Source organism: Pteropus alecto, unplaced genomic scaffold, assembly GCF_000325575.1.
Source record: "Pteropus alecto unplaced genomic scaffold, ASM32557v1 scaffold22, whole genome shotgun sequence".
NCBI lineage: Eukaryota > Metazoa > Chordata > Mammalia > Chiroptera > Pteropodidae > Pteropus > Pteropus alecto.
Window position 1 is genome coordinate 14,753,488 of NW_006434839.1, and position 27,486 is coordinate 14,780,973.

The 27,486-nt window shown below is 36.4% G+C and overlaps 1 protein-coding gene across 1 annotated transcript in view; it reads left to right on the forward strand.

Moving 5' to 3' along the window:
- The window catches only part of CADPS2 (calcium dependent secretion activator 2), a 472,387-nt gene that overhangs the window by 412,665 nt on the left and 32,236 nt on the right, over positions 1-27,486 (forward strand). The window contains exons 20-26 of the mRNA XM_015588309.1: positions 3,948-4,089; positions 8,519-8,674; positions 10,052-10,199; positions 10,909-10,923; positions 16,608-16,682; positions 27,226-27,309; positions 27,415-27,447. Of these exons, the coding sequence (XP_015443795.1) occupies positions 3,948-4,089; positions 8,519-8,674; positions 10,052-10,199; positions 10,909-10,923; positions 16,608-16,682; positions 27,226-27,309; positions 27,415-27,447 (653 nt within the window). The remainder of the gene's footprint in view (positions 1-3,947; positions 4,090-8,518; positions 8,675-10,051; positions 10,200-10,908; positions 10,924-16,607; positions 16,683-27,225; positions 27,310-27,414; positions 27,448-27,486) is intronic.

The window sequence follows — 27,486 nt, forward strand, 5'->3', positions numbered from 1 at the left end:
AACAGGGGAAACCATAATTGGGCAAGGGGACAGCAAGATGAGGCATTTCAAGAAGGGTTTGCAGGAAAAGGCGTATACTTGAACTGAACCATGAACATTACAGGAAACAGAAGCAGACAAAAGAAATGAGCCAGAGAGGTCATTTCAAGACAAATCATGGATGGCTTTCATACCATGCTAAGGCTTTTAGAGTTTGTCACGATGATCCATTAAAAGTTTATAATCTTTAGAAGGGACATTATTAGTTTTACGTTTTAGCAAGCTCTTCTGCTTGAGATTTTAAGAAGATGAATTGGCAGTGGGAACATTTGGAGCCTAAAGACTGGTTAGGGGATTATTGCATTATTCAAGGCAAGAGCTCAATGAGAATGCTAGAACTAGTGCAGCGGCAGTGATGATGAAGAGAGAAAGTGGAAGTGATAGACGATAAGGATATGAAACGCACAGGTCTTGATTACTGATTGGGTGTAGGAAGTGAAGGAAAGGTCTGTGGTACAAATTTCAGGTTACTGCTATAGTAATCAGGTAGTATAGTGACAGTCTCTATTTTCACTCATGATGGGAATACAAGAGAAGCAGACTTGTTTAACAGGATAATGAATTTAGTGCTTATCAAGTATGTAAAAAAAGAGATCTTGCTAAAAATAAATATGAATCAACTGCTACTTCGTCTTAGAATCATTATAACATTTAATAATAACATTGAATGTGATTTTTCCGTACATGCTTCTTTATTTTAACAAAGTATGACTTAATAGCTAACATATCTAATCTCTAAATGTGTAATAAAGTAGCACGTGAACTAATGAGGTTGGTGCTTATTTGTAGATGTAATAATTTGTTACATACTCACATGCATTTGTCTTGGAGTACTTAAAATAATGACACTACCTATCAAGATGTACAGCCTGAAGTTCTTCATATTTTTTATTAGTAGGCCATATAAAATAAGGCTTAGGCCTACAGTCTAGCTGTATAGCAATGTAAGATTGTCAAAACTTTATATTCATTGAATGTCATGGTTTTGCTTAACTTCTTGACTTTTTCATATTATAACAGTTTTTCAAAATTCTAATTCTCAAAAATTATAATTTATCTAAGACATGGTGTAATATGTTGGTTATTTGCAAGATTTTTTTTTCAGCCTAAAACAATGTACTGTACTACATTTCTAGGTCTTAGAAGATGCTGATATGATGATGGTAGTTTGGACAGATATATGAATGGGTGGACAGAGAGATAAAGTTTATGGTAACATAAATTGAGGGAAATGGTATTATAATTTTGTGGAAATTAAGAGGGAGCTCTGACATAAAATTCTTGTTCTACTGTCTAATGACTAAATGACTTGGACAAGTGTCTTAAATTCTGTGTGCCTCAGTTTCCTTATTAATAAGACAAAGAAATTATAGTGCCTCATAGAGTTTTTGTGATGATAAAATGAGAGAATTCATATCAAGCAGTTAGCATCGCACTTGACATTCTGAAAATGCTAGTGCTGAGGAGGAAGAGAAAGAAGAAAAGGAAAGTTGTTAACTAGAGATCTGATAAATTCAAATTTGGGTATAGTTTTTAATTTGCTTAGCACAATTATTTAGACGGTTTGAGAATATTTTATCTGTAATGTTCAGTGTCCTTATTTTAGGTGAAATTTAGTAAAAGGAATTGAATTACATGATCTATAGTACCTTCTAGCTCTATGATTGAATCTCCAGGAATAAATAAAGCTTCTTTCAGTGTGCTAATGAAAACATCATTAAGATAATATTAGTCTCCTAAATAAGACATTTATCCTTAAATATGATTATCATTCCTACTTTATTAGGGAATCTTTTAGCATATAGATAAGCCAGGAAAGATTATTTAACCACATAAAGTACTAAACCATATCAACTAGAAATTTAAAAAAAAAAAAGTGTTGTATTTCCTTCTGTATTTAGAATTACTTCCTACTCTTATGTGTCTGTAGTGTCACATACTTTGCCCAAATCTTAAAACATTATTTAGCCTTTCTGGGTGTTTTTTCCCTGAAGGAAATTATGTGGGAAATATATTTTGCTGAGTATTTTATGAGAAACTACTATTAGAGTTGCTAGTAATTAGAATTAGTAATTATAAGCATATACAGCTGTTCAAATCCATAAGAGAATGGGATTACTGAGAGATTTTCCCCCATTCTCCATCTTAGCACTCTGACTCATGCCACCACAGTCACCACCACCACCACCGCCATCGTCATCGCCATCAGCATTATTCTTTACCTGGTCTTTTGCAATAAAGAACTTCGCACTAACTACCTTCTCTGCTTCCACTCTTGGCCACCTACTCTATTTCCCACATAGCCGCCAGAGACAGTATATCATGTCACTCCTCTACTTAATAATAATAAAAGGAATAATGTTTCCCACTGTACCCAATAAAACCCATACTTCTCACCATGTTCCACGATCTAGATATCACTTGAACTATTCTTCCCCCTCCCTCTCTCTACTCCTGCCACACTGGCTTTCTAGTCCTTCTAAAGCTCACAACTGGGTTTAGGATATGTTCACTTGAAAAATATGTATCATCATCCAAAAATTACAAATTCTTTATTGAATATGACTTATCTTTATTTCGTGTTTTCCTAAAGATTCTCTATTTTTTTGTGGTGCAACATAGGCACATCCTGAATGTCTTAGTCCATTCGAGCTGCTATAACAGAGTAGCACAGTCTGGGTGGATTATAAACAACAGAAATTTATTTCTTATAGTTCTGGAGGCTGAAAGTCCAAGGTCAGAGTGCCAACATGGTCAGGTTCTGGTGAGAATCCTCTTTTGGATTTCAGACTGCCAACTTCTCATTCTATCCTCACATGGTGGAAAGAGGGCAAGAGAGCTCTTTGGGGCTCCTTTGAGGCTGGGAGTCTAAGATCACGTTATAGATAGATTCAGTGTCTAGTGAGAGCCTGCTTCATAAACAGCTACCCTATGTCCTCACATGGTGAAAGGGTGGAGGGGTCTTTCTGGGATCTCCTTTATAAGGATACTAATCCCAAGATACTAATCTTGAGGGTTCTGCCCTCATGACCTAGTCACTCTCCGAAGCCCCATATCCTAACACCATCACATTGGGTGTTGGGATTTCAACATAAGAATTTGGGTGGGGGGAGGAGGAGACACAAACATTCAGTCTACAGCACTGACTGATGTTCTAATGAAAGTATGTGCTGTGCATGGAAAACATCCTTCTTCTGATGGAGGTAGGTATACCTTCCCCAGCAGTCTGGTCTCAGTAGCACAAATTCTAAGACTTCTACAACTGCTGTAGGCAGGGTGTTCCATACCATGATTCATTCAAGACAGACAGACAACTGAAAAATGCAAATGATGTGCTGACTGTTTTTAATGGCACATGTGGAAAATCAAATGACTAAAAAGAAAATCCACAAATAACTAAAAAGTTCACGAGTTAGAATCAACCTTCCCAAGGCCACAGTCACCTTCTTGGTGAATTTAACAAGTGTTTCTCTGAGAAGTAATCAAGCTTAGCTCTTAGAGTTAAACAGGTTTAGCGCTTCTGTGTTACACAGTACAGCATAGGGAGTGCGACTCTGTTTAATTGCTATATTTACATTTGCCAGGACCTTCAGGGGATCCAGCAGTTCCCTTGAGTCTCTAGCAAGTGGTCATATGCCTCGTGTGTTAAACCTCTTAGAAAGTAAAAACATACCACCTTCCAGCAACGTTTTAGAGAACTGTGTTTTTTGAGAGCCTTATATAGAAGGTCAGTAATACTTTTTGATCAGTTTTCATGATCATATTCAATATGAGGAGCAAGATCCATTACCATCTGTATTTTATTAGTTCTTCCGTGGCAGACTCTTTCAGGAAAAGTTCTTTTGCCCATATTTTCCAGATGCCTGCTATTATCCTCTGACAAACATGTTTCTGCTTGACTATTTCAGCACTTTTATGTAATGGAAAATTTCACAAACACTTGCAAGAAATCTTTGTGCCCTTGGTTGTCCGCTACGTCGATCTCATGGAGTCCTCCATCGCCCAGTCAATTCACAGAGGTTTTGAGCAAGAGACATGGCAACCTGTCAAGTACGTATCTTGCCTAGTGCCCATAGAGCATCTGCCCCCTCTGTCCTGACCTGTGACTTTACACATGGCCAACTGTAGTTATTGCTTATGGTGGACCCTTCCCACGTTGTTTGTTTCTTTACAGGAATATCGCCAACAGTCTTCCCAATGTAGCTCTTCCAAAAGTTGCAAGTCTGCCTCTTAATCTTCCACAGATTCCTAGCTTTTCTACTCCTACATGGATGGCTTCTTTATATGAGTCCACGTGTGTATTCCTCACTTATTTCCTGGTGGCGTGTTAGCTAGTGCATGGCCTGGGCTGTATTCTGTGCAGATGTGTTTAGATCGCATGGCATTTATCATCATTGATTGAGGAATACTATGTTTTGGTTTTATTTGTTTTCAGTTTCTTAAGCTATTAAGCTAAGCTTAGCACATGGATGATAAATCACAGAGATTTTTTTTTTTAAGCACTCGCTGGTTTGATGTAGTTCATATGTAATCTGTGGGGCAATACTCTGGCTTAAGTGCTATAACCAGAGTTCTTCAAATTCAGACAATCAGTGTGGTAAACAATATGTCTGGGATCCTTACCTGGCTCCAGCTTTGTTACTGCCCACATGACTTCTCTCGTGCTGGTAGAAAACCATTGTAAGAACAGTTTCAAGAATGTAATTGTTTTCTATTTTTATCTTAGTCTCACCTTTAAAGAAACAGTAGAAGGGGTTACAGAGAAGGGGTTGTCCTTTATTTCCCAACACTAGCAAGGTCTTCTTTTACCCTTTCATATATCAGTTGATGTCCCTTATTATTTTAAAAATAATTTTCATGTCATCGAAAACTGTATTTAGTAACTCCATGTTGTGGTGAGCCTGCCTGTTACAGATTCAGTAACTAAGTCATTAAAGTGAAAAGGACATGGGCTTTCATATCGATTAGCCCCGAATTTAGATTCTGATTTATTAATCGTTGAGTCTTTCTTAGCCTCACATTCCTCAACTCTAAAATGGTTATGACATCTAATTTAAAGATGTTTTTATGAGGATTAAAAAAGAACTGTGAAAAGTGCCTGGCACATCGTAAGTTCTCAATAAATGATAACTACTACTACTCTATATGATGATTGTTATTACTATAATTATTACTATCATCAATCATCTTTATTATTATTAACTGTATAGTTTTCAAAAGCATGACCATTACAGCAATCAAATTAACTTAATAATAGTCCATACTTGGCCCAACATCTCACATGAAGTCAGCTAGAAAGAATAATAATTAGAAGGAGGGGAGAAATAGCTATAATTTACTGAGAATATATTATGTTCCAGGTACAAGGCCAAATTCTTTATTACATTTAAGCTGTGCAACAACCCTGTGAGGTAGATGTCATTACCCCATTTTACAATTAAGGAAACTTAGTCACAAAGAAGTTAAGAAACAAAATTTTCCCAATATCTCATAGTAAGCGGCAGAGATAAGATTTCAACCCAGGTTGCTTGACTCAAATGCCCTCACTCTATCATTAATTTATTCTGCTTCCAGAGAATATACTGGTTAAGACTTGTTTATCATCCTTCCTACCTATCCTACTACCACCTGTCAAATCTATTCCCACTCTAGTCTGCATATAGCGAGAAAAGATAGAAGACCAAGAAAGAGAAAAATAACTTGCACAATAGTTTGGCAATATTTCTGCAAGGTAAACATTATCACTTTACTCATAATAATAATTAGGCTATTAGATCACATGTGAACCTTATTCTTATAGGCAGATACTTTGGGCCACTATATTGTGTAGAATGATGTCTGTGTGGTGCTCAGAAGTTACCTAGGAAGTATAATGAACCTTTCTAAGTGTATGATTATTTTGGACTTCTTTATATTGTTTAATAATTTAACTCCTCTTTATCCTTATTCCTCATTTGTTTAACAATCTTGATTTTACTAAGAATGCTATTTCAGGCATTACCTTGTGAAATTTGGGGATTTTTTTTCTCTTATATTGATATATGTGTGAACCCTGAATCTCATTCTTGAGAACTCCTTTTTAAAGTGACCTGCATCTCAGGACGTGAACCATGACAAATCATGGCTCTGTAAATCAAGTGTTTATGCACTTTTATTGTTCTGGGCAAATAAAAAATATATTTTACAAATTAGCCACCATTATCTTTACCCGCTAAGATATCAACATTAGGCTCTTTATCAAGGTATCAGAATTACTCATGATGTTATGATGTCATTGCAATTAGTTTCTTGAACTTTTGCTAGAAAACATTAAATAGCAAAAAACATTTTCATTTCACGTATATAAGGAATTAAAAATACAACTACTGATTAAGTAAAGATTAGTAATATCAAAGTAACCATGGGTTTGAAGATGTATCCCTATCTACTAATGTATAAATCACCTTAATAGCTGCTTCTCCATATCATTCCCTGTATGTAAAATCCTCATTCTGGGTTTTTTAGTTCTAGAAATGAATGCCAGTGAGATAAGTTTCAAGACAATTTAGAAAATTATCTGAGTCTGCTATTCATGTTCGAATTCCTTAATCAGTTAATAATACTTTTAGGAATAAGTCACTGATTAGAAATAATTTTTAAATGAAAATGTTCTGAAAAAATTGCGAGTTATATATATCAACTCAAGAGAAAACCTATTTACACTTTTTTCATCTATTTAAATTAACAAACACTTGTTATCTTAATTACATTCCCAATTAGGCACATTTATTGTTCAGAATCTTACCATAGTATTAAAGAACAGAAGTAACATACATCCATATTCTCTATAAAGATTTAATTGTTACCTATTATGAGAAAATCTTTTTTTAATAGAATTCTACCTTTACTATTTGGGATTTCTTTTTATTATGGTTTTTGCTGTTGCTATTTTGTTAATCTGTTAAAGAATGCCAACGTGTTTCAAATAGCTACTTATATTTCTCCTAAGTAAAAAATTATAAGTAGATTTGCTTCTTTACCAATTATATTGTTACTCTTAAAACATAGATTCTCTAATCTACCAAATTGTACACTATATAAAGGAGGATTTTTCTTGGTCATTTTTTCTCTGTTTTTATTATACATATAACAAAAAGGAGAAGTAAATACAGTGTTTTTTCAAACAGTTTTCACAGCAATGTCAGCATGGTATTGTTTGGTTCTTTTGTTTAATGGTACTTTGGGAGCACTAAATATTAAAGTTAGGAGATATTTAGTCAATACAATGCTGTGGGTAGTATTCAGTGTTGTGCTATGATTGGTCCTTTGAGAATTTTAACTCTGAGGACATCTTGGCTAGACAAGGAGTCATGAGGAATTATTGGCAGAATGAGTGAAGGAAAGCAAAGTAGATTGGTGATGGAGGTAAGATGCTGAGGCTGCAAGCGGGAGCAGATATAAGCTTTTAACCAGCCAGAGCAAGAGGTGATTTTATTTAAGTTAGCTAATTAAGATATATTTATCTAAATAATATGGCTATTTGAAATAATTTTGTTTTTTTATAAAAGTTTTACACCATGCCCTTGTGATGAAAGGTTTTATTTTATTTTTTAAATTTTCTTTTACAAACTAAAAATATAAATTTTAGATTAGTATATGTTCAACAATCAGTGGAAAGCTGAGGAGAAATTAATCATAATCATACAGCAGCTTTTTTTAAACTTTTGTCCTCTTCTACAATTAAGTTTCAACACGTTTTAATGTAGGATTATTTTACTTTCAAAACATCTATTTTTCTATTAGGCTGTATACTTGCATAATAGAAAGTAATAGTATTATAATTTGCCTAAATATTATATGTACTCTGGTACAAATTACCTTCACATATGGTGTGAAAATATAGAGTAATGTTACCGTAGTGGTGAATGTATAGTAGATCTTGGCTCCATAGTTAGGTAGGACCTGAAATAGACATAATTTTGCTCCAACTTAAGAGCACTTGTATGTCATTTCTGTGTTAGATGGAAACTACCCATCATGATGACAGAGGCGCATGAGTAGAAGAGTAAAGCTAGTAGTTGCTATCACATGGATTTTCTTGCGTAAAACATAGTTTTCTGAATTTCTAGTAGGAAATATATTTTAATATATTTTAATATATTTTAATCTTTACCCTAGAGACTAGTAAAGAATATTTAAAATGTTTGTTCTTATACACACAATTTGATTTCCCTACTAAAGTAGTCTATCCATTTTATCCCTTTTTATGAATCTTTACTATTATATATATTTCTATTTTGTCCTCCTTGCCTTGCCTTTTTCATTAAGAAGTGAAAAGGAAGAATTAGAAAGTTGAATAGAGAAAATATCAATCATTAGAGATTTTAAGTGCTATTTTTTTCACTAATGGCAATGGATACAAAAAGGAAAAAACATCTTGTGATCCCCAGAGCTAACAGTGGAAGTTCATGATGTTCTTCATTTTTCCTTTTTCTTCTAGCAATGGCTCAGCAACATCAGAAGACCTTTTTTGGAAACTTGATGCCCTGCAAATGTTTGTCTTTGACCTTCACTGGCCTGAACAAGAATTTGCCCACCACTTAGAACAAAGACTTAAACTAATGGCCAGTGATATGATAGAGGCCTGTGTCAAAAGGTAGACATGTATTTTCAAGTTGCTGCTTAATATGCCAGCACCCAAAATACAACTTTTCACCAACTACCTTTTATGTAATTGTCACGAGAAAGATTGCAATATTTCCCACTCTTCACAAATGTAATGGTTATTAGGTGTTCTGACCTAAATTCTGGGAACCCATGTAATTGATAAAATTGGCCTGATAGTTTTTTTCACATCTCTTAACCATTGCCCTCATCGCTAGCACCCATACCATATTAATCATTTCTGTTGTGCTCATTGTTCTCTCTCTGGGAATACTGTGTTTTAAATTCCCAAGGCAACACTTCCTGAGACATACGGAAAAGGTCTGTTAGATGCTTTATGCATTACGTACCATGTCTGCGTGCTATGAAATGTCATGGCAAACTCAAATTATGATCAGTGCCATCAGTTGTGTTTTCTGGTATTCCCTGTCCCAATTAAGTGAGTTCCAAGTATCCATTCACATTCATCAGAACTTTACCAGAAATAAGTTATGAAGCTCTGCATTCTTCCGAATGTGCTTTCGTTTTTTAATAGTTCTTACAAAATCAGCATCACATCCTAACTAGCCAGTGATTGTTTTGTCGTTGCCCTGTTCATGATATGTACAAGAACAATGGGCCTCATAGTTGAGTGACAAACACTGGTGGGAACACTTCAATAATCCTGAATTCTTTAAAGCAAGAAAAATCCAGTCTTCAGAGTAATGTTTAATGGCCTCCCAAGGCAAGGCCATGAATTAGGTAATTTAATGTTTAAAAAAATTATGTTTATCATCTGTGATTCTGGTATGTCAAATCTATGGATATTCTTTGGGTATTTACCAAGACCAATTCTGAATTGCCTGCTATGCAGTTGCTTTCAAAAGCCTAACTGCAACTTTAAGTATTTGAAAGAGAACCTAAATGATGTAAAAGAATTACACATTCTGTGTTGTACATTAATTATGATGTTCTAGAGTTTTCCCAACTCAAATTTTTTTTTGATTTGGTAAATCTTCACATGGAGGGTTTATTCTGCTTTAATACAGAGAAGTGAGTGATTTTTCTACTTGGTTATTCAGGCAGTTAAGTGAAACTAAGAGGTTTTTCCTTTTAAAAAAGTGATACACTAGATGTAGCAAATAGCTTCATTTGGGTAGCGATATTGTCTGAGTGACTGCAAAAGCTATGTTTAATATAAAATGTCACAGTCCAATCTTTCATATGAGACACCTGGAAAGAAGAGCAGCCCAACCCCAGTTCCCAAGCACTGCTACACTCCTTATTTGCATATTTTAAATTAGCATCTTGTAGTGTTGATTTCACTTTTACAAAACAGGTGGGACATATGTCAGAATTTCTTACTCTGAATTCATGTTTTAATGAATAGAACAAGAACTGCATTTGAACTCAAGCTGCAAAAGGCAAACAAAACCACTGACTTGCGCATTCCAGCTTCTGTGTGTACCATGTTTAATGTGTTAGTCGATGCCAAAAAGCAAAGCACCAAACTCTGTGCACTGGATGGAGGACAAGAGGTAAGTGGATTGAGTGTCACATGTGGAGATGCAGCACAGGGCATCTTGGCAGAAGAGCATGCTCTTTCCAGAAGTCATTCACTTGGTTAGATTGAAAAAGACCAAGTTTTCCAATACATATGTTTGGTCTTTTCCTTACTACGACAGTTAAGTGCCCTTTATCCTTTGCTTTTGTCAGTTTCTTCTTTTTATATAAAGACTGCCTCAAATTTTATAAATGGCGTTAATTTCAGATATACCTTTTAACAGCTTAGGTGTTGTGTATTTACATAAAGCTTACTTTTCATAAGCAAATGAGAAAGCTACCTGCTTTGTTTATACAAATCTAGAGTATCCAGTTTGCATTCAAAAAACAAGCCACAGAAAATAGCATATGAAATATTTTATTTACACAAAAGTTTCTATTTTGTAAAGACCAAGGTGAAACATAAGTGAAAATTAAACTTCGTTCTTTTCAATAAATATACCATTGTTTCAACATTGTTTATGTTTTGTTTGGTTCTATATTCAGAAATAACTTATTTTACCCCATGATTTATTTTTGTTGAGTTATAATTGGGTGAAAATAGATCTGTTTTTCTTAGATTATCTGTTTAAGTTGACATTTTGTTGCCTTTTTTTCATTGTGATTACTTTTTCATCATTTCTTTACTTTTCCCATATGTTTGCTTTCATTGTCTTTTTTTTTTTCTCCCATGACATGATCCAGTTTGGTAGTCAATGGGTAAGTCATTTTTTTTTTAACCACATTCTCATTTGAATGATTATTTTCATAAATGTGCATTTTTTACTTTCATCTTCTCAAATTAAAATAATATAATTAATTCTATTTTCAGGTTTTTGGTTTCTGTCTGTGAGTAAAATGCTAACAGCTTACGGTAACGTGGAAATAACCCCAAAAATTAAAACATGTAAATACTTATACCTTAAATAATGTCAAGAGATATTTCTTGCCTGTTAGGCTGAAGAATCTACAAACTACTCTTAGATTTTTAAAGTTAAAATTATTTAAGGCCAAATGAATTCACCCTCCTTTAAACTAAGTTCTAAATAAATTCAGAAACAGAATGATTATTAACGTCTTCAAGATCCATATATCTGTACTATCTACTTTCACTAATACTAAAAACAATTAGAGATTGGGGCTTTAGATGACATACAGTATGTAGCAGGGTAACCCTTAAGTTCAAAGACTATAAGGCCAGTGTCCAGGTCACTTCATACAGAAGAACCCGATTGTGACTTTCAGTATGGGACATGCCCACCAGTGATAGATATAGTCTTTTCTCCCTCTCATGGCCTGGGATGTAACCATCATCAGAGGCAGGCCTGTGTCAGGAGCCTTTCCCTCCACAACACAAACTTTTCTCCAGGTACCACATAGAACCTCGGAGGAACCTGGTTTGAAAACCTTTATGCATACAAGATTGACTAGAAAAAATATATATGCATATATATGGACTAGACTGACTAGATTAAATATACACATATTCATAAATCAAAATGTTTTTGTGCTGTGTGGATACGTGAAATCTTACAAGTCTTACAGTTGACACTACACCTGGGATTCAAACTCACCAGGACTCTTCACTGGGCTAATAATTCTCGTCTGAGCAGAAGCACTTAGATACCTGTGGGAGAGGAAGAGAAGGCTCACTGTTTGTGACATTCATACTTATTCAACCAGATATAGATGTTACCTATTTGATGGTAATTTTTGTATATTTACACATATTTCATTCTTTGGGCAATTCAGGTGGAAAAGATGTATCTCTAATGCCATAGCATACAACCTTACAGATTAAGTAACTGATGATGTAAGAGTTGTAGAATGTTCAGTAATTATCATCCTCTGATCACTTACAACATGATTTATTATCTCTAATTATCTGAATAAGGAGGCAGCTGGTTTGGATATCAATGGCTTATCTCTACTTTCTCATGTTTTTCAATACCCGTACGTAAACCTTTGATTGTCTGCTCAAGGATATTGTCTTAAGTCTCTTTATAATAAGCCCATCCATTTTTCATCAGGTTTGCCTCTTCCCATTAATACTTGATTTATCCATTTGTTCTTATTTTAACATACACTGCAGTACCTGACACACAATGGGCTCTTAGTAAATATTTGTTGAATGAACAGACTGACTTGTTGTCACGGCTTTAAAAATCCTCCCCTGTCAGAAACAACTCACTCTAGTACTTAAAAAGAAAACAGGCACATCCACAAATGATAAAACACTGGTGCATTGTCAAATGATTCTTTACATTAATAGGTAGATAGTTTTTGAAGGGTAATCTGCTACTGTTCATTATGTCTGCACCTGTACCTTCTCACAAGAGACAATTAGTTCCCTACAACTTTCACACAATTAATATAGTTCAAAATGTGCAGGTGTAAAACCCACTAGCAACCCTGAAAAGTGGTAAACAAGAATTTCAATGCAAAAATAAGATTTTATACTTTGCTTTTAATCTTCAATAAATATACCCACCCAATTATGCAGGCTTTCTCTCTCTGTATGTGCTTGAGATAAGTTTTGGAATTGTTGCAATTTAGTAAATACATGCATAGACGAGACTGTAGGCTCCATTCCATAGTAAGCAACAAATAAAGTTGTTGAAAAGACTAGCTCATTACACAATTCGGAACTTTGTAAAAATATATAATACGTAGGTAAACCTAGCAGAGATGTTTTTCTAAATTATAAAGGGTTTACCTCTGCAAAACCTCTAGTAAATTGTTAAATTACCATTGCCAAGGGATAAAACTTTCCCGGCTCCTTACCCACAACGCAGCCCCTTCTGTGCTCCTCAGTTATGATTCTGTTTTTTTAAATAGCATATGATGATGCAAACATGCTTGTCCATAGCCAAGAACAGTGTTTAATGGAGTGATTAGTGAGTGAATGATCCGCTCATGTGACAGCTGTGCATAATGAGTCAGCAATCTCAGGCCAGTCCTCAGGGACAGATGTTGAGAGTGCAAAACCACCAGTGTTTAGAAATCCTAGTTATTCATCCCCCCAGAAAAGCAGATGACTGCACGAGCTTTAGGCAGTCGTGTATCCTCAGAGCCTCTTCAGCGGATAGCCCATCCACTGAGGATGAAAGCACATTAATGAGGCAACTGGGGTGGGGGGCTACTTGTGTGAGATTTGATCTCAATTATAGCAAAATACTTACATTTCCAGAACTAACAATCCAATATCTTTAAAATTCATCCCAAGAGAAGGGCCAAAATCTTTTAAGAATGCTGTATGACACTGGCATTAGATTAGTCTTCATTTCTTGTGGTTTACATGAGGTCAGGTGAAGTGATAATATTTACCTGAGTGTAGGAGGGCCAGGATTTCAGACCTGTGCCTGGTCTCTGAGTTCCCTGCGCTCTGTGAAGCAAGAATTCCTCGAAGGTTGTTTTAATCTAAGTTCAGAGTCATCTGCTGGAGAAGTAAGGCACCGACAGTTTACTTTTGAGGGCAGATATGGGGAGAATTAGTCTAAGAGTGGTCTGGAATCTACCAAAGCTCTGGTATGTAGAATTATTGATCTAACTTGAAATATTCTAGGAATTTTATAGATCTTTATGTTGCAGACAGAAACTGCAGAATTTTATCAGAAATTCTGTCTATTAATCTAAGTGAGAAATCTATCAGTTTTAGCCTAGGTAACATAAATGTCTCTGCAGGTAAGTTCTGTTCTTATCTGTTTGTGATCTCTTTTTGCGTGTCTGTGTTTGGTGTTTGTCCGGATCCCCTGATAAATAACTTTTTCTGCATGATTTTCTGTTATCTGTATGCGGTATATATGGGTTATTCATTTTGCAGAATGCATATGTAAAATACAAATTTCGAGGCCACCACGGCATTCCCACTCACAGTGCTCCTAAACCACCTATACCAACTGGGCAGCTAGAGCAGATTCTAGAAGTTGCAAACAATTTTCAGATTTAGCACTAATGTAAATCTGAGCCAGTCAGATAAATTTACAGTGGTGAAATCTAAAATAAATCTAACAAGCCCTATATTATTTAAGTATGTCCCTTAAATAGGCCATTTAAGATGTATATTTTTCTTCCTCTGTAACTTCCTCTCTCTTCCCCACTCCCCTTTTCCCTCTCTCCTTTTGGCTAGATCAGATATCAAAAAAGCAGTCTAAAGGTGTGTGTTTTGAGGAATTTTATGGCTACCAAGGTCCGTGACTTTCCCTGCTTTTCAATAAAAATGGACCTCTTTAGTGGCTCATCTCTTGATTTTAAGAATTACCAAAATTGAATATATATAATGTGTTATTGCATTGTACGCTTGAAACTTATTTGATTTTATTAACCAATGTCACCCCAATAATTTTAACTAAAAAAAAGAATTACCAAAATTGGTCTAACCTAAAGGTTTAACAGGTAGAAGTTCTATTATTTTATATTTAATAGCTTTCTGATGACATTTGATTACTTTTGAGTTTTTTTTGTTTTTTGTTTTTAAGGAAATGTATGGCAAATAGAGATAAACATTGAAGATAAGGCATATTTAAGACTATGGAACCTTTTGAAGGTCTGAGTGCCTTCATCCCTGGATGTTCTATGGCACCTTCCATGTCAGAGTGAAGTGAGAAGCTTGAAGCCCATCTGCTGTATTTCTTTTATATTCTACTCCAAAGGGAGCCTCAGTCTGGTATTTCATGTCTTCCGGCTGCACAGACACAAATTTGGAGAGAGAAGGAGGTGAAAAGAGAGTGGCAGAGAGGGAGAGCCAGGGCAGCCATCATTTGCATAAGCTTCTTCACTGCCAGATCAGCTAGGCAGCTTCAGCTGGAGCTGGGGGCCTTTTTTTTTTTTTTTTTTTTTAATACCTGTGTCTGTGCAGGGCTTCCTGGCCATCTCAACTACCAACCAGCTTTTCCAGGCTCTCTCTTCTACCTCTCTTTTTTCTTTATTTTGTCACCTTTTCCTTCTCTTCAAGCTGTTCCAAAAGCAAAAGTGTCAGCACTACTGCAAATAGAAAGCCACCTTCTACCTTTCTGTTCCATTTATCCTCTGGGGAGCACAAGTTTGGGAATCAGTAAAGCTTTTAGTGAGGCAGACACTTAGTATTCACTTCATGAAGCGAAATACATGCCTGGAAAGTTCCACATTCGTATATATGTGTTACTTTTAGACCACTTGTCAACACACACACACACACACACAAAGAGAAAGAAAGAAAGAAAATGATTCACATGCGCCAAAATTATGCTTCCTTTCTCCATTATTTATGCAGGTAGATGACCACTTGTAACTGTCAGAGCCCATGGGGAGGAATCATTCCTGCGTATTCCAAAGCAGATCTCAGTTGATGTTTTGTTTTGTGTGAAAACTTTGAGACATGTTTTCAGAAGAAAAAATAGCTTTCAAAAACTTACATCTTAGGAAACCATTCAACCAGCAGCTAAGTTGGTCTAATGTTTATAGTGACCTGAGTACTTTTACTCTATGCTAGCTGTTCCAGAAGCCTTGAACTATCAAGATAGGGTTAGTCTTTACAAGTCACATTTTCTGTGAAGTGGCTATTGGGGACAATCGGCTGTCAGATAAATGCTTCTAAAGGAAGAATTACTGTTTAAATGAATGTGCCTTCACACATCGTAGAAGCCGAAGCTCCTGCTAATTTAAGAATGGGACTCTCCAGTATTCTCTAAAGAAAGCAAAAAAGGAGCCTTTCAGGTTTATTTTAAATACATCTTTTTTTTTTTTTTTTTTTTTGCATCTACTTAAAGACGCCTTTTTTATGAGGAAGCAGTAATAAAACGATGGGGAGTGAGTGTCGTTTCATTGTACCTTTTATGGCCTATTAATTTGTTACCATCTATTCACCTTTGTTGATGAAATTTTAATTTTGCCCTTGCTTGAGCATATTGTAAGAATTGTATAAACTGCTGCTCCCTGCACTGACAAAAAGGTCCTTTTATAGTGAACAATTGGGAGCTCATTTTATTTCTAGAGCACATTTAAAATAACTTATGAATGAGAGTTGTCAGACATGAAATGCTGTATTAATTAAATCTTTTTCTAGTCTTTTTGCTTCTCCAGCTAAACCAACCCTTTAGAAAAATACACGGCCACCTTAATTATAGAGGAGAAGACAAAAAGTATCCTTCACATTCCTCTGCCTGAATAAGAATTAGAACCCAATTCATCTATATAATAACCCCATTAGCTGCTTAACTCAACAGTGCACATGGGAAAATTTTCAAACCACAATGTAAAAAGTGTTGATTGGGTGGATCGTTTTCAAGGTTTTGTTCTTCTGATGTTCAAAATGATCATTTTAAGTAAATCTGATATGTCATAACTAGTAGCTTTAAAGCATTTATGACTTATGACAAAGTTTTGTGTCCACATTGACTAATGCATCTTTGTCTCTTAATATCTAGCAGCAGTACCATTCAAAAATAGATGATTTGATTGACAACACTGTAAAAGAAATCATTTCAATGCTAGTTTCAAAGGTAACGTATTATTTATTCACCTTTTTAAATCAAATTTAAAAATTATTTTCAACTGAGAATTTTTAGAAATGTCCGTCTTATGTTTCTAAATACCTAGTTGAGAAAGAGTTAAGGAAAGTTCAAATTTTAAGAAAAGTTACAAACAAAGTATGAACACTCTTCATCAATAACTTTTGATGTTTTGTCTATAATTAATTTTGGATTTTCTTGCAATCGTTGTCCTTTTAAAAATAACTCTATCTTCCAGTAATACCTCATTATTTCACATTCATGTTCTCCTACTATTTGTCTTATCTCAGGGGCCGAGTGGAGTAGTTATCTGCCCTTGGCTGGAGCCTGGTTGCTGTGACAGCAATGGGGCTCTAGAACTGGCCTCATCAGCAGACAGAGAAAGCTGGCAGGGTGGCATCTAAGGCCCTCCTCTCCCAGTAGCCTCCCACGATTTCCTATTTGATGCTGCAAATATCTTTAAGAAAACTATGGCCTTTAATTATATGTGTAGAGATGAGGCATAAATGAGCATTCCATTGAATGATGAGATGATTTAAAATCCCACTAAGGTGTAACAGACTGCCATGGGTGACATTATCCAATGAGCCCAGAGGAGCACCGGGAATTGAACTTTTGAAGCACCTGAGAGTGCTGGGAATTGACAACAGGTGAGGAGACTGCTCCAAGGGGCACTTTCACATGAGCAGATATATCTCTTACTCACACAAGACTCCACCCAGAAACCCCAAATCATACATCATAAAACAATTGAAAGAATGTACCAAAAGCAAAGGAAAAACCACCCCAATTTAATTAACAAAGGATGCATTGTTTAGAAAAGAAAAAAATAGAGATGCCCGATGAGCATGAAAGATGTTACACCTTATCCATAATTTAAGGAATGCAAAAACCTGCAATTAATGTACTGTTTTTCTCTAGTAAATCTTACCCCTAATTTTAGAAAAGATAGGTAGAACACTCACATTTCCTTTATTTGAGAGTACGAATTATTACAAACTTTTCTAGAAGATAGTTTGGAATCATGTCAAGTACATTCATACTCTTTCATCTAAGATCCTTTTTACATTTTTTCTTACTACTCAAAGAGATGCACGATACCTATCACCTATCTGTCTGTCTGTCTGTCTATCTATCTATCTATTTACCTATCTATCTATATTTGGTATTTGTCACATTATTTCTAATGAAAAATTGGAATCAACTTTAATATCAAACAAGAGGAACAAATAATGAGACACCTATATTAAGAAAGGATGCTTTCAAAGTATGCTATAATGATAAAGGAAAGAAAGGTTTTGCAATATAGTATTAAGTGAAAAAATATGAATATTTAGAAATGTAAAGTATGATCTGAATTTGCATCACATAGAGAAAAGATGGGATAAACACCAGAATGATAAGCAGAGCTTTTCTCTGGGTTGTATGATTACAGTTGACTAGTGGGTTTTTCTTAAAATTTTTTTTTTGGAGGGGGCATCTCTGGTAGCTGGTCCTGATGTCTGAAAACAGTCACAAAGAAACATGATGCTAGAATAGCACCACCTGAACATTTGTCCCTGTTCCCCCAACTTCTACCACTGCATGTCACATACTATACACACTCCCCACCAAGTGGAAAGGGAATTGGTGAACAGGAAAACCATCCAGCAGGTTGGGGAGAGGTGAACCACCCAATAATGAAGCTCCTAGGGGAAGACTAGTGAGACTTCCACCCTCCCGTGAGCCCAGCACAGCAGCTTGCAGTAGTACACAGCCCACTAGAGTGAAATAAGGTAAACATTGCCCCTTCACTGTCAATGAGCCATCCAGGGAGGTTTTATCCAAATGGAAACTCCCCAGCAGCATGGTTCTCCCGTGGAAGTTCTTTTGTGAGAAGAGTGCATGATGGGAGCCACTGAATTGCATGCGAGCATGCAGTGATAAAGGGTTAAATAGGCAGCAAGGAAATAAGGCTATAAATAGTTTGGGGGTGGAGGAAGGGTTGCAGAGGAAACAGGCAAGGCTATACATCATCTCTGCATTCATTTCTGGCAAAGTAAGAATCTTAAATTTTTCAATATCAAATGCATCTATTTAGCTGAAAATAGTATAGTTGAGCTAAGTAGGAAAACAGTGTTGTAGAGATCAGCTCTATCCAACAGAACTGTGTGTAGCAACAAACATGTTTATTACTAGCCACACGTGGCTATGGAGCACTCGAAGTGTGGCTAATACAACTGAGGAACTGCAATTTTAATTTTATTAATTTTACTTAATTTTAATTGAAATAGCCTAATGTACTAGCTATTATATTTGGAAATCAGGTCTAGGTTATAGATTTTTCTCTGTGGATTCTTTTTCCTGCAGTCAAATAGCACTTACGAATAATTTTTAATTCTTTCGTTGACAGTATAAAATAAATTAATTTGATATTTTAAACCATCTTAAACTTCTACGGGAGATGACAATTTACCTTTGCCTAATGAAATAAAAACCATTTATTTATTTCATTATTTCATTAGGCAAAGGTAAATACAATTCTGCAATACAATTCTTAAATGTTAGTATGCCAAAAAATTAACTAAGAGCTTGTGAAGATGCAGATTGCCATGCCATGCTCGCCAACAATTCTGAATCAGAAGTTTGGGAAGAGGAGCAGAAATATGCATATCTAATCAGTCACCGAGGTGATTTTGATGTAGGGGTTCATGAGCCAGACTTTGAGAAACATTACTATGATGAATCCTCATCCAGGCTGTCATGTAAACTACTTTTAAACTTCAGTCCATTTTAAAACAAAACCATCACTAACATAGCATGGTCACATTTGTTTTCACCAAAAAAGAAATGATGTTTTTAATGACATAGTTATAAAGTACCTACTGTGAATTAGCCACTGTACATATTTATTTCATTCAAACCACATAAAACCTATAAAATAGGCAGTCTCACACCTCATTTTACAGATTGGAATGTAATCCTTAAAGTAGTTTAGTAAACTGACCAGAGTCACACACCTAATAAGTGAGACAGTCAGGATTCAAACTTCAGATTCCTAATCCAGTGCACCTGCTGATTACAGATCTCCAGGATCTCAGTAAAAAGCAAAAAAAAAAAAAAAAGTAAAAATATGTAACTTCTATGTTAACTATCTTTTTACCCTGTCAAATTCCAAGAGCATATCCTAGACATTTTTATAGCATTTTCATTAAACCAGTATAAAGTAGATGAATAAAATAGTGAATTCCTTTTATTGTATCCCAAATATTTCTTCCCATATTTTAATTGTTGCATGCATATTGATAAATACATTTGCTACATTTGGATAAATAAGCAGCAACACTTTCTTCTTTTTACCTCTTCTCTTCAATTCCACCTCCATATCTTCTTCTTATCCCACGTGTCTTCACAAATAATTTGAGAATGAGCCAGGGCTTTTAATCATATGTACCACTCAACAGTTATGTGTCCCAACTACACACAGGTTTTCATGCCTACAATAGATCTTGACTTTCCATCTCTTTCTTCTCTTTCCACATAGCAGCCAAATGGTGGTATTCCTTGGGTTTCCATCTTTAGTTTTCTTTTAAACTCATTCCACAAATTTTTGTGATTTTCACACTTCTGGCTTTAACTATATGACAAGGATTCTCAATTCTGTTCCTGAGAGAAAGTGCACAATTATAGTTAAAAGCCCAGCATCAGACCTGAGGAGTTTATATCTTCTTCGTCCTAAGCACATGGGAAGTCATTGAAGGGTTGGTGAGGCATTAGTAAGGGTAGAGAATTAATCACACCTGTATTATAAGAACATTCATCTTATTGCCTTCAACAGACTGATTAGATTGAAAGTAGTAAGGGGTCTGTTACAACGGTCTCTGGTGGACTAATCCAAAGACATTTAAGACATGCAATGGACAGGGGGTGCTATAGACTGAATGTCCCCTCCCCTCTAATTCATAATAATCCCCAATGTAATGATGTTAGGGAGTGGGACTTTGGGAGGTGGTTAGGTCATGAAGTTGGAGCCCTCATGAATGGGATTAGTGCCCTTATAAACACACACACACACACACACACACACACACACACACACACAGCCCCCTAGCCCCTGCTGCCATGTGAAAACAGCCAAAAGTTGTCATCTATGAACCAGGAAGTGGGTCCTCACCAGACATCCAATCTGCCAGCACCTTGATTGTTGACTTCCTAGACTCTAGACTATGAGAAATAATGTTGTTCATAAGCCACTGAGTCTAAGGTGTTGTGTTATAGCAGCCCAAACAGACTAAGACAAGGGGCTAGTAATGAGGAGAGAAAGGAAAGCTTTAGGGATTACTCCTAAGTTTATGGCTTGAAGCACAGGATGGATGCAGGGTACCCTGGAGAGGAACAGCTTTGGGGGGAAAGACCATGGTGTCAGTGTTGGACATGTTGGGATGAGCTGCCTATGAGATGTCTGAAGGAGGAGATAGATGCCAAGGAGATACCCAGATATTTGGGTCTAGAGCCTAAAAGAGCTACATGGGATCAAAATATCAATGTGATTATAAGATTTCAACCATTAGAAATGATTCTATGACAGTGGCTGCTAATCTCAGGCATATGTGCTATGATTCTGTATCAGTGGCTGCTGTTTTCATGCATAATCCATAACTGGAACCCCTGTGGAAGAAGTAAATTAAATAAAAGAAACGAAAAGCCACCTTAAAGAAAAAGAGAAAAAACAAAGATGTCTCTAGCCAGAAAAAGACTTAGATAATTTTCATCAAGAAAAAACAAAAATGATGGCAGGAACATTAAATCTTGCCAAAGAAAGAAGAAATGCCAAGTTTTTTGCCACCTTGTATTGAAATTAATTAAATCGGACAAAGTATGGGATAGTAGAAGAGCTGGACTTTGTTCCTAGTTCTTCGTGTTACCAGCCAGGTCTCCTCGCACGGCTCAGTTTCTTCATCAAATAAGTAGGAGTATTAGATGGGAAAACATATGTGTACAGCTTTTTCTCCATCTAAAATAAAGGTCTTTGTACACATTTCTGTGTGGCGGCCCCCGGGGAGCCACACCTCTTCTCCCCAGGCTCTCGAGTCCCATAGCACACCCAGTGCTAGAGTGGAATCCGGAGATCATCCAGCAGGAGCTTTGTCAACATTTTACAAATGTTTATAAGATATATTTTTACATACTTTTATGTTTATAAGATATATTTAACATTTTCAAATATGTCTTAGGCAGCACCCTAAAATATAACACTGATCGAAGTGAAGCTGTTCTGACTGAGGAGGGGAAGGAAGCCTAGATCTCCACCTGTGTGGCCTCATCTCCCGAAGCAGGCCCGATCACCAGAGTCCACCCCGGAGTCAGTCCCCTCGTTCGTAGATGAGGAAACAAAGGTCCAAGATCCTGCAGTTGATGGCCACAGAGCCAGGACTTGACCCCCGTGGGCCCTAAGCCTATAATCTGTCCATGATACCACACAGAACTCAGCAAAACCAGAGAAGAAAAGAGTGGGAGCTTTACCTTCCAGTCTTCTCAGGTCCTCGTCACATCCGGTTGTACTGCTCAGCCTGTGCGAGCTGTTGCACACAGGCATATGTGCTGTGGGACCAGCTTGGGCAGATGGGGCAGCTGTAAGTCGCGTAGATGAGAGTGGAATTCGTTATGTGTAACATGAGGATGCTGAAGAGAAACTGAGAGGACTGTGAGAAAGAATTGGTCAGGGGAAGAGGTCAAAACAGCAAAGAATGAGAAAGTGATCCTCGCATAGTGTACTCCGGTAATCAGGGCTCAGTAAATTTTGAGTATGGGTTAAAAGATCATAGCAATATATTCAACTTCCTAACTCCTCAATTATTACAAAAAAGGGATTTAGGAAAGAGCATGTACTTTCTCACTAAGAACATACAGATATAGATATATAGTTATGTAGGTATAAATATATATACGCACACATTTTTTTTTTTGATAACCTAGAATATTTTCCCCTGAATTCTCTTTAAGAATAAGATGGATGGAGGACAAATCCAATCTGACTGCCTAGATGATGTAATTAAAATATCTTTCCCACTCAACCTGGTGAGATTAATTTGATTAAATTTAATTTTTGGATCAAGGCCAGATATTCAGAAGGCAACTGTTCAAGTTGTGTTTAAAAGAAATAACACACTATTAGGAGTCATTAAGAAAGAGGAAATACAAAAGAAGATAGGTCACTCTCTTTATGGGGCAAGAGAAAAAGGAACAATGAGAGAAGTGTGGAGAATTCACCAGCTCAGGGCTAGGTGTGCTGTTTTGGAAGTTATCTTAAATACTTTGCAGAACAAGGTATGTCATGAATAAATCCATGCTGTCAGGTGTTGTACATCCTTAATACAGATATGGATAATCTGGAAAGACCTTGTAGGAGTCAGTTGGAACAAAGGTTCAAAGAAGTGGATTCACAGCTGAAGAAAAGAGGATGAGGTACACACAATTGCCTTATGTCGTAACATTAACATTCCCATTCAGAGAAGGAAACCTGTTTGTTTGTTTTTTTTCCAGTCTATGGTATTCTGGATCCATGTAGATTTTTAACAATACTGGTTAGTCCTAATCTTACCAAATATAAAACATCTGCTAATAGATATCTCCAGTCCCACTAACCAGCCCCCACCAAAAAAAAAAACAGTTTTTTATGATCAGCCTTATTTATGGATGAATCTCTTTCGTATGGAAGATTTTATAACTTGCAGTATAAATGATGTCGATATCCCTTGTTTATTTCATGAACTGTCATGGCTAAAAGGCAAGAATTGTGTGTGTTTTGGACCCACCAAGCTATAGCTGGAATCTTCCCTATCATTTCTAGATTTTTTTTTCTACTTTCCATACATGTAGAAAAATGAATCTTACATCCTGTTAAAATTCAACAGAAAATTTAAACCAGCGTGCCTTGTGACTTACTTCATGTATTATTTTACCAGTCGTCTCAAGGTATGTTCATCTTTAATTTCCTTGGATGCATCCTGAGGCAAAGTTGGTAATTACCCAGACAGACTTTAGGTGTTAAATATTATTCAAACAAACCCAGTAAATGCATCCACAATAAAAAGCAGGGAAACAAAGAGATTACAGTGTTTCATTCCAACCCGACACCCTCAGGAGAACAGAGTGCACAAGGCAAACCCATAAGTATTTATATACTCCCTGAGCTGTACGCAGAAAGTTCACAGGAAGCAGTTAAAGACACAGCAACTAAACCCAGCATTTACCTGGATTTCTTTGGAATCTTGCTGTGTTGTGCAATTAAAAGCCAGATAGAAAAATATTTCATTATTAGTGAATCTTGATGTTAATAGAGTTTGGTTTTTAAGGTAGCTCTTCCACCACATGTACCTCATCAAAAATCTTGCAAAGAAAACCTGTGGGAACTGTATGGCTCACCAGATCGATCCCAGAGGTGCATTCGCTGTTCACTGCCGTGTAAGCAGTTGGCATCCCAGCTGTATCGTACCTCCCCAGGGACCATTTGGGGTTGGGGAGGAACCCAAGGAGAGCTCTCCACTACTGTTAAAATGGACACAAAGAATGCTGTGACATTAATGCAGCTGACCGCAGGGCCGTGCGTAGGATTTACTTGGATATAACTGAAATTCTGAAGAGAAGACAAGTCGGACAGGCTGCCAGATGTCACAGTAGGAAAATTTCTGCCCAAATTCATACAGCTTCCCCAAGTGTCGCTGTATCCACTCTATTTCTGCTATCCTGTGGCTCAGTTCTTGTGCCACCTTGTAAATGGACCTAACCCAGTATCCTCCAATTGAAGTCATTCTTTCCCTTCTCTAGTTTTAGTTACACTGTTTGCCCATCTACACGGGCCCTTAACACTTCCTGCCTATGTCATGACCAATTGTATACATGTCTGTCTCTCCCGCTAGTTCGTATGTTCCTGGAGTAGAGCATCTAAGACTCATTTTTTTTGTATTTCCCGTATGCATTGCTCGGTAATAGTAAATACAACACGATGACATTTATGAGCACTTATTATATGCTGGGCACCTTACTTATGTCATTTCATTAATGCTGACAACTCCACAGCATGATGGTAAAGAACATGGGCTTCGGAGCCAGGCCACCTGTGTTCAAAGCCTCCCTCTTCTACCGTCAACCGAGTGACCTTGAAACAGATGGTTTTCCAATGCGGGTATCTGACTTCCAGCCTTAACTCTGTTCTACTTCCATACCTGTCATTTATTTGAATTAATTAGACCTATTTACTATTTATCAAACTCATTGTTACTCCTAAACAATCCTAAGGCTGCCCCCATTCACTGGTGCCTTCGCATATTTAGGATTTTAGACTTGGATAAAATGAATAGTAATTTAGCTGATCATTATCAATAGTATTAATTCTTTATATTTCTTTAGTATTTTGCCATTTTCACAGTTTTTTCATATAAACGATCTCCACTGATCTTCACACCACCCTTGTAATGGGCAGGACACCTGTCATTTTTTTCTGTTTTACTACTAAATACATTGAATTTAGAGAAGCAAAATGTCCAGACTGTCATCTCATAGCCAGAGAGTGGCAGAGCTGCAACTTGAACTCAGACCTTCTAAATCCACCCACCTATTTCTTGCCTCTACCTGGCCTTCTCCCTCAGCATCACTCACAAGTGTAAACATACACTCACTTAGAGGCACCAAGAGCCAGGTGCTGTGCTAGGGCCTTTGGTGGTTCAGGCTGTCTGGTAACCATAGCAATTGTCGCTCTCCTCTTGGCGAATGAGATCACCTGGCACACACTGGCTCTTAAGATTTGAGCTACAAGAGACAAGGCATTTTCCACAGAGGGCCATTAAGCTTGGAATTCCCTTCCCCTGCTCTGACATAGCCCTGGAGAATTAGTCTTGTGGGACTTTGCAAACCACATCAAGTTGGGTTAGCCTTCCGTGATTGGTAAGAAATCCTAATGGGCAGGAAGAAAGTGCTAAATTGACTTTTAGTTGTGAGCAATTTGTAATTTTGTGTTTTTTGCTGTTTGTATCCCTTAGGATAACTAACCAGACATACATAATTCTCATTCTTGGAAAATAAAACTTCAGTCAGCAGTTCGCATGATTTTGTTTCTGTATTCTTACATCATGTCGCAAATGATGTGATGGAGAAACCTATAGGGAAGTTCCTGTTTCTTTTGCATAAACTATTTTGCAGTAATTGACCAGCCATAGAGAAAAGATTATCTCTTGTGCCCTCTCAGCGCGTTTTCTGGTCATCAGAGACCAATAAGCTGTGTCCCTAGAACTATTATCACTTTGATGAAGAAGCTGCGATGTGAACAAAAACCAGCCTTCATTAATTTCCCTTTTCGTATTTAAAAAACCTTGTCAGTATTTTCCCTTTGGGAGTGTATAATCTGTCACAATAGTGCGTATTATTTTAGTTGTAAAAAGGGAAGATGTAGGGCAGATTCTTACTAATATCTTATTTATCTTCATGCCAGATTTTTGTTTCCAGTCAATGAAATAAACTCCACATTTTTAGTAACGTGACAGTATATGTGTCTTAACTTACATTTCATAGAAATATAAAATTTAGAAGTGTAAAACATTTTGAGACTAATTTTAATTCATACCCCTTTTCCCCAACACACACACACACACACACACACACACACACACACACACAATTTAACTGATGGAAAAACTGATGGGGGCAGTGGTTGGCCTGAGCCCACAGTACTCTGTGACAGAATCAGGATATATATTTTCAATCTAGTGCTCTTTCTATTGTGCCTTGTAGTATGTATGTCCTTTTTAGTTCCCCAAACTTCTTCGTAAGCTTCTGAGAGCAGGGGTGATCCTTACATGTCCCAGTTAAAACTGCCTGGTAAACACTTGTTAGCTAATGTCAGATTTCATTTCAACGTTACAAGAGCCCCAAACGTTACATGTCTCTTTCCTTATCTGTTCTTTTTTAGTCAATCTCTTCTGCAGATAGAAAAAGTTAGAGAATGGCTAAGCGATATATGATAGAAGAAATTTGTTTAAGCTTGACCATCATTTCTTCTAAACATCTATATGGTTTTTATTGAGGTATAATTGACATATGACATTATATTAGTTTTAGATGTACAATGCAGTTATTTGATATTTGTATGTAGTGTGAAATCACAATAAGTCCAGTTAACATCTATTACCATGCATAGGTACAATTTTTTTTATTGTGATGAGGACTTCTAAACATCTATATTGAAGTTGAAAGTTGTTTTAAAACAATAGTCTCAGGAATTTGAAGTTATTTACTAATGGTTATCTCACGTGTAGTAACCAGACTCCTATTATACTTTATTCTTTTGTCTTTAAAAAATGTGTTATTTCCAGCAATGGGAAAGGACCTTAGAGTTCATCTTCAGAATACGAGAGTAAACATTACAAGTCAGCACCTCAGCTGTCAGTGTGTACATTGTGGATTTCTGTGCCATGGCAGAAATTGGCCCAGAAATTGTTTGCCCTGTTACTAGTTTGCATGCACTGTACTTTTCTAAATACTCACCATAAACTATTTATAGTTTGTTTCAGTGTTGGAAGGTGTGTTGTCTAAGCTGTCAAGATATGATGAAGGCACTTTTTTCTCATCCATTCTGTCATTCACTGTAAGTATTTGAATGAGTTCTCTTTTGCTGTCGTTTGACTGTTGTCACAGTACTTATCTAACAGTTAAGAAAATAATTCTCATAATTATCTCTTTTCTACTTAAGGTGAAAGCGGCCGCAAAATATGTTGATGTGCCAGTAAGTATTTTTATTTGCTTTTTAAAACTATATATAATG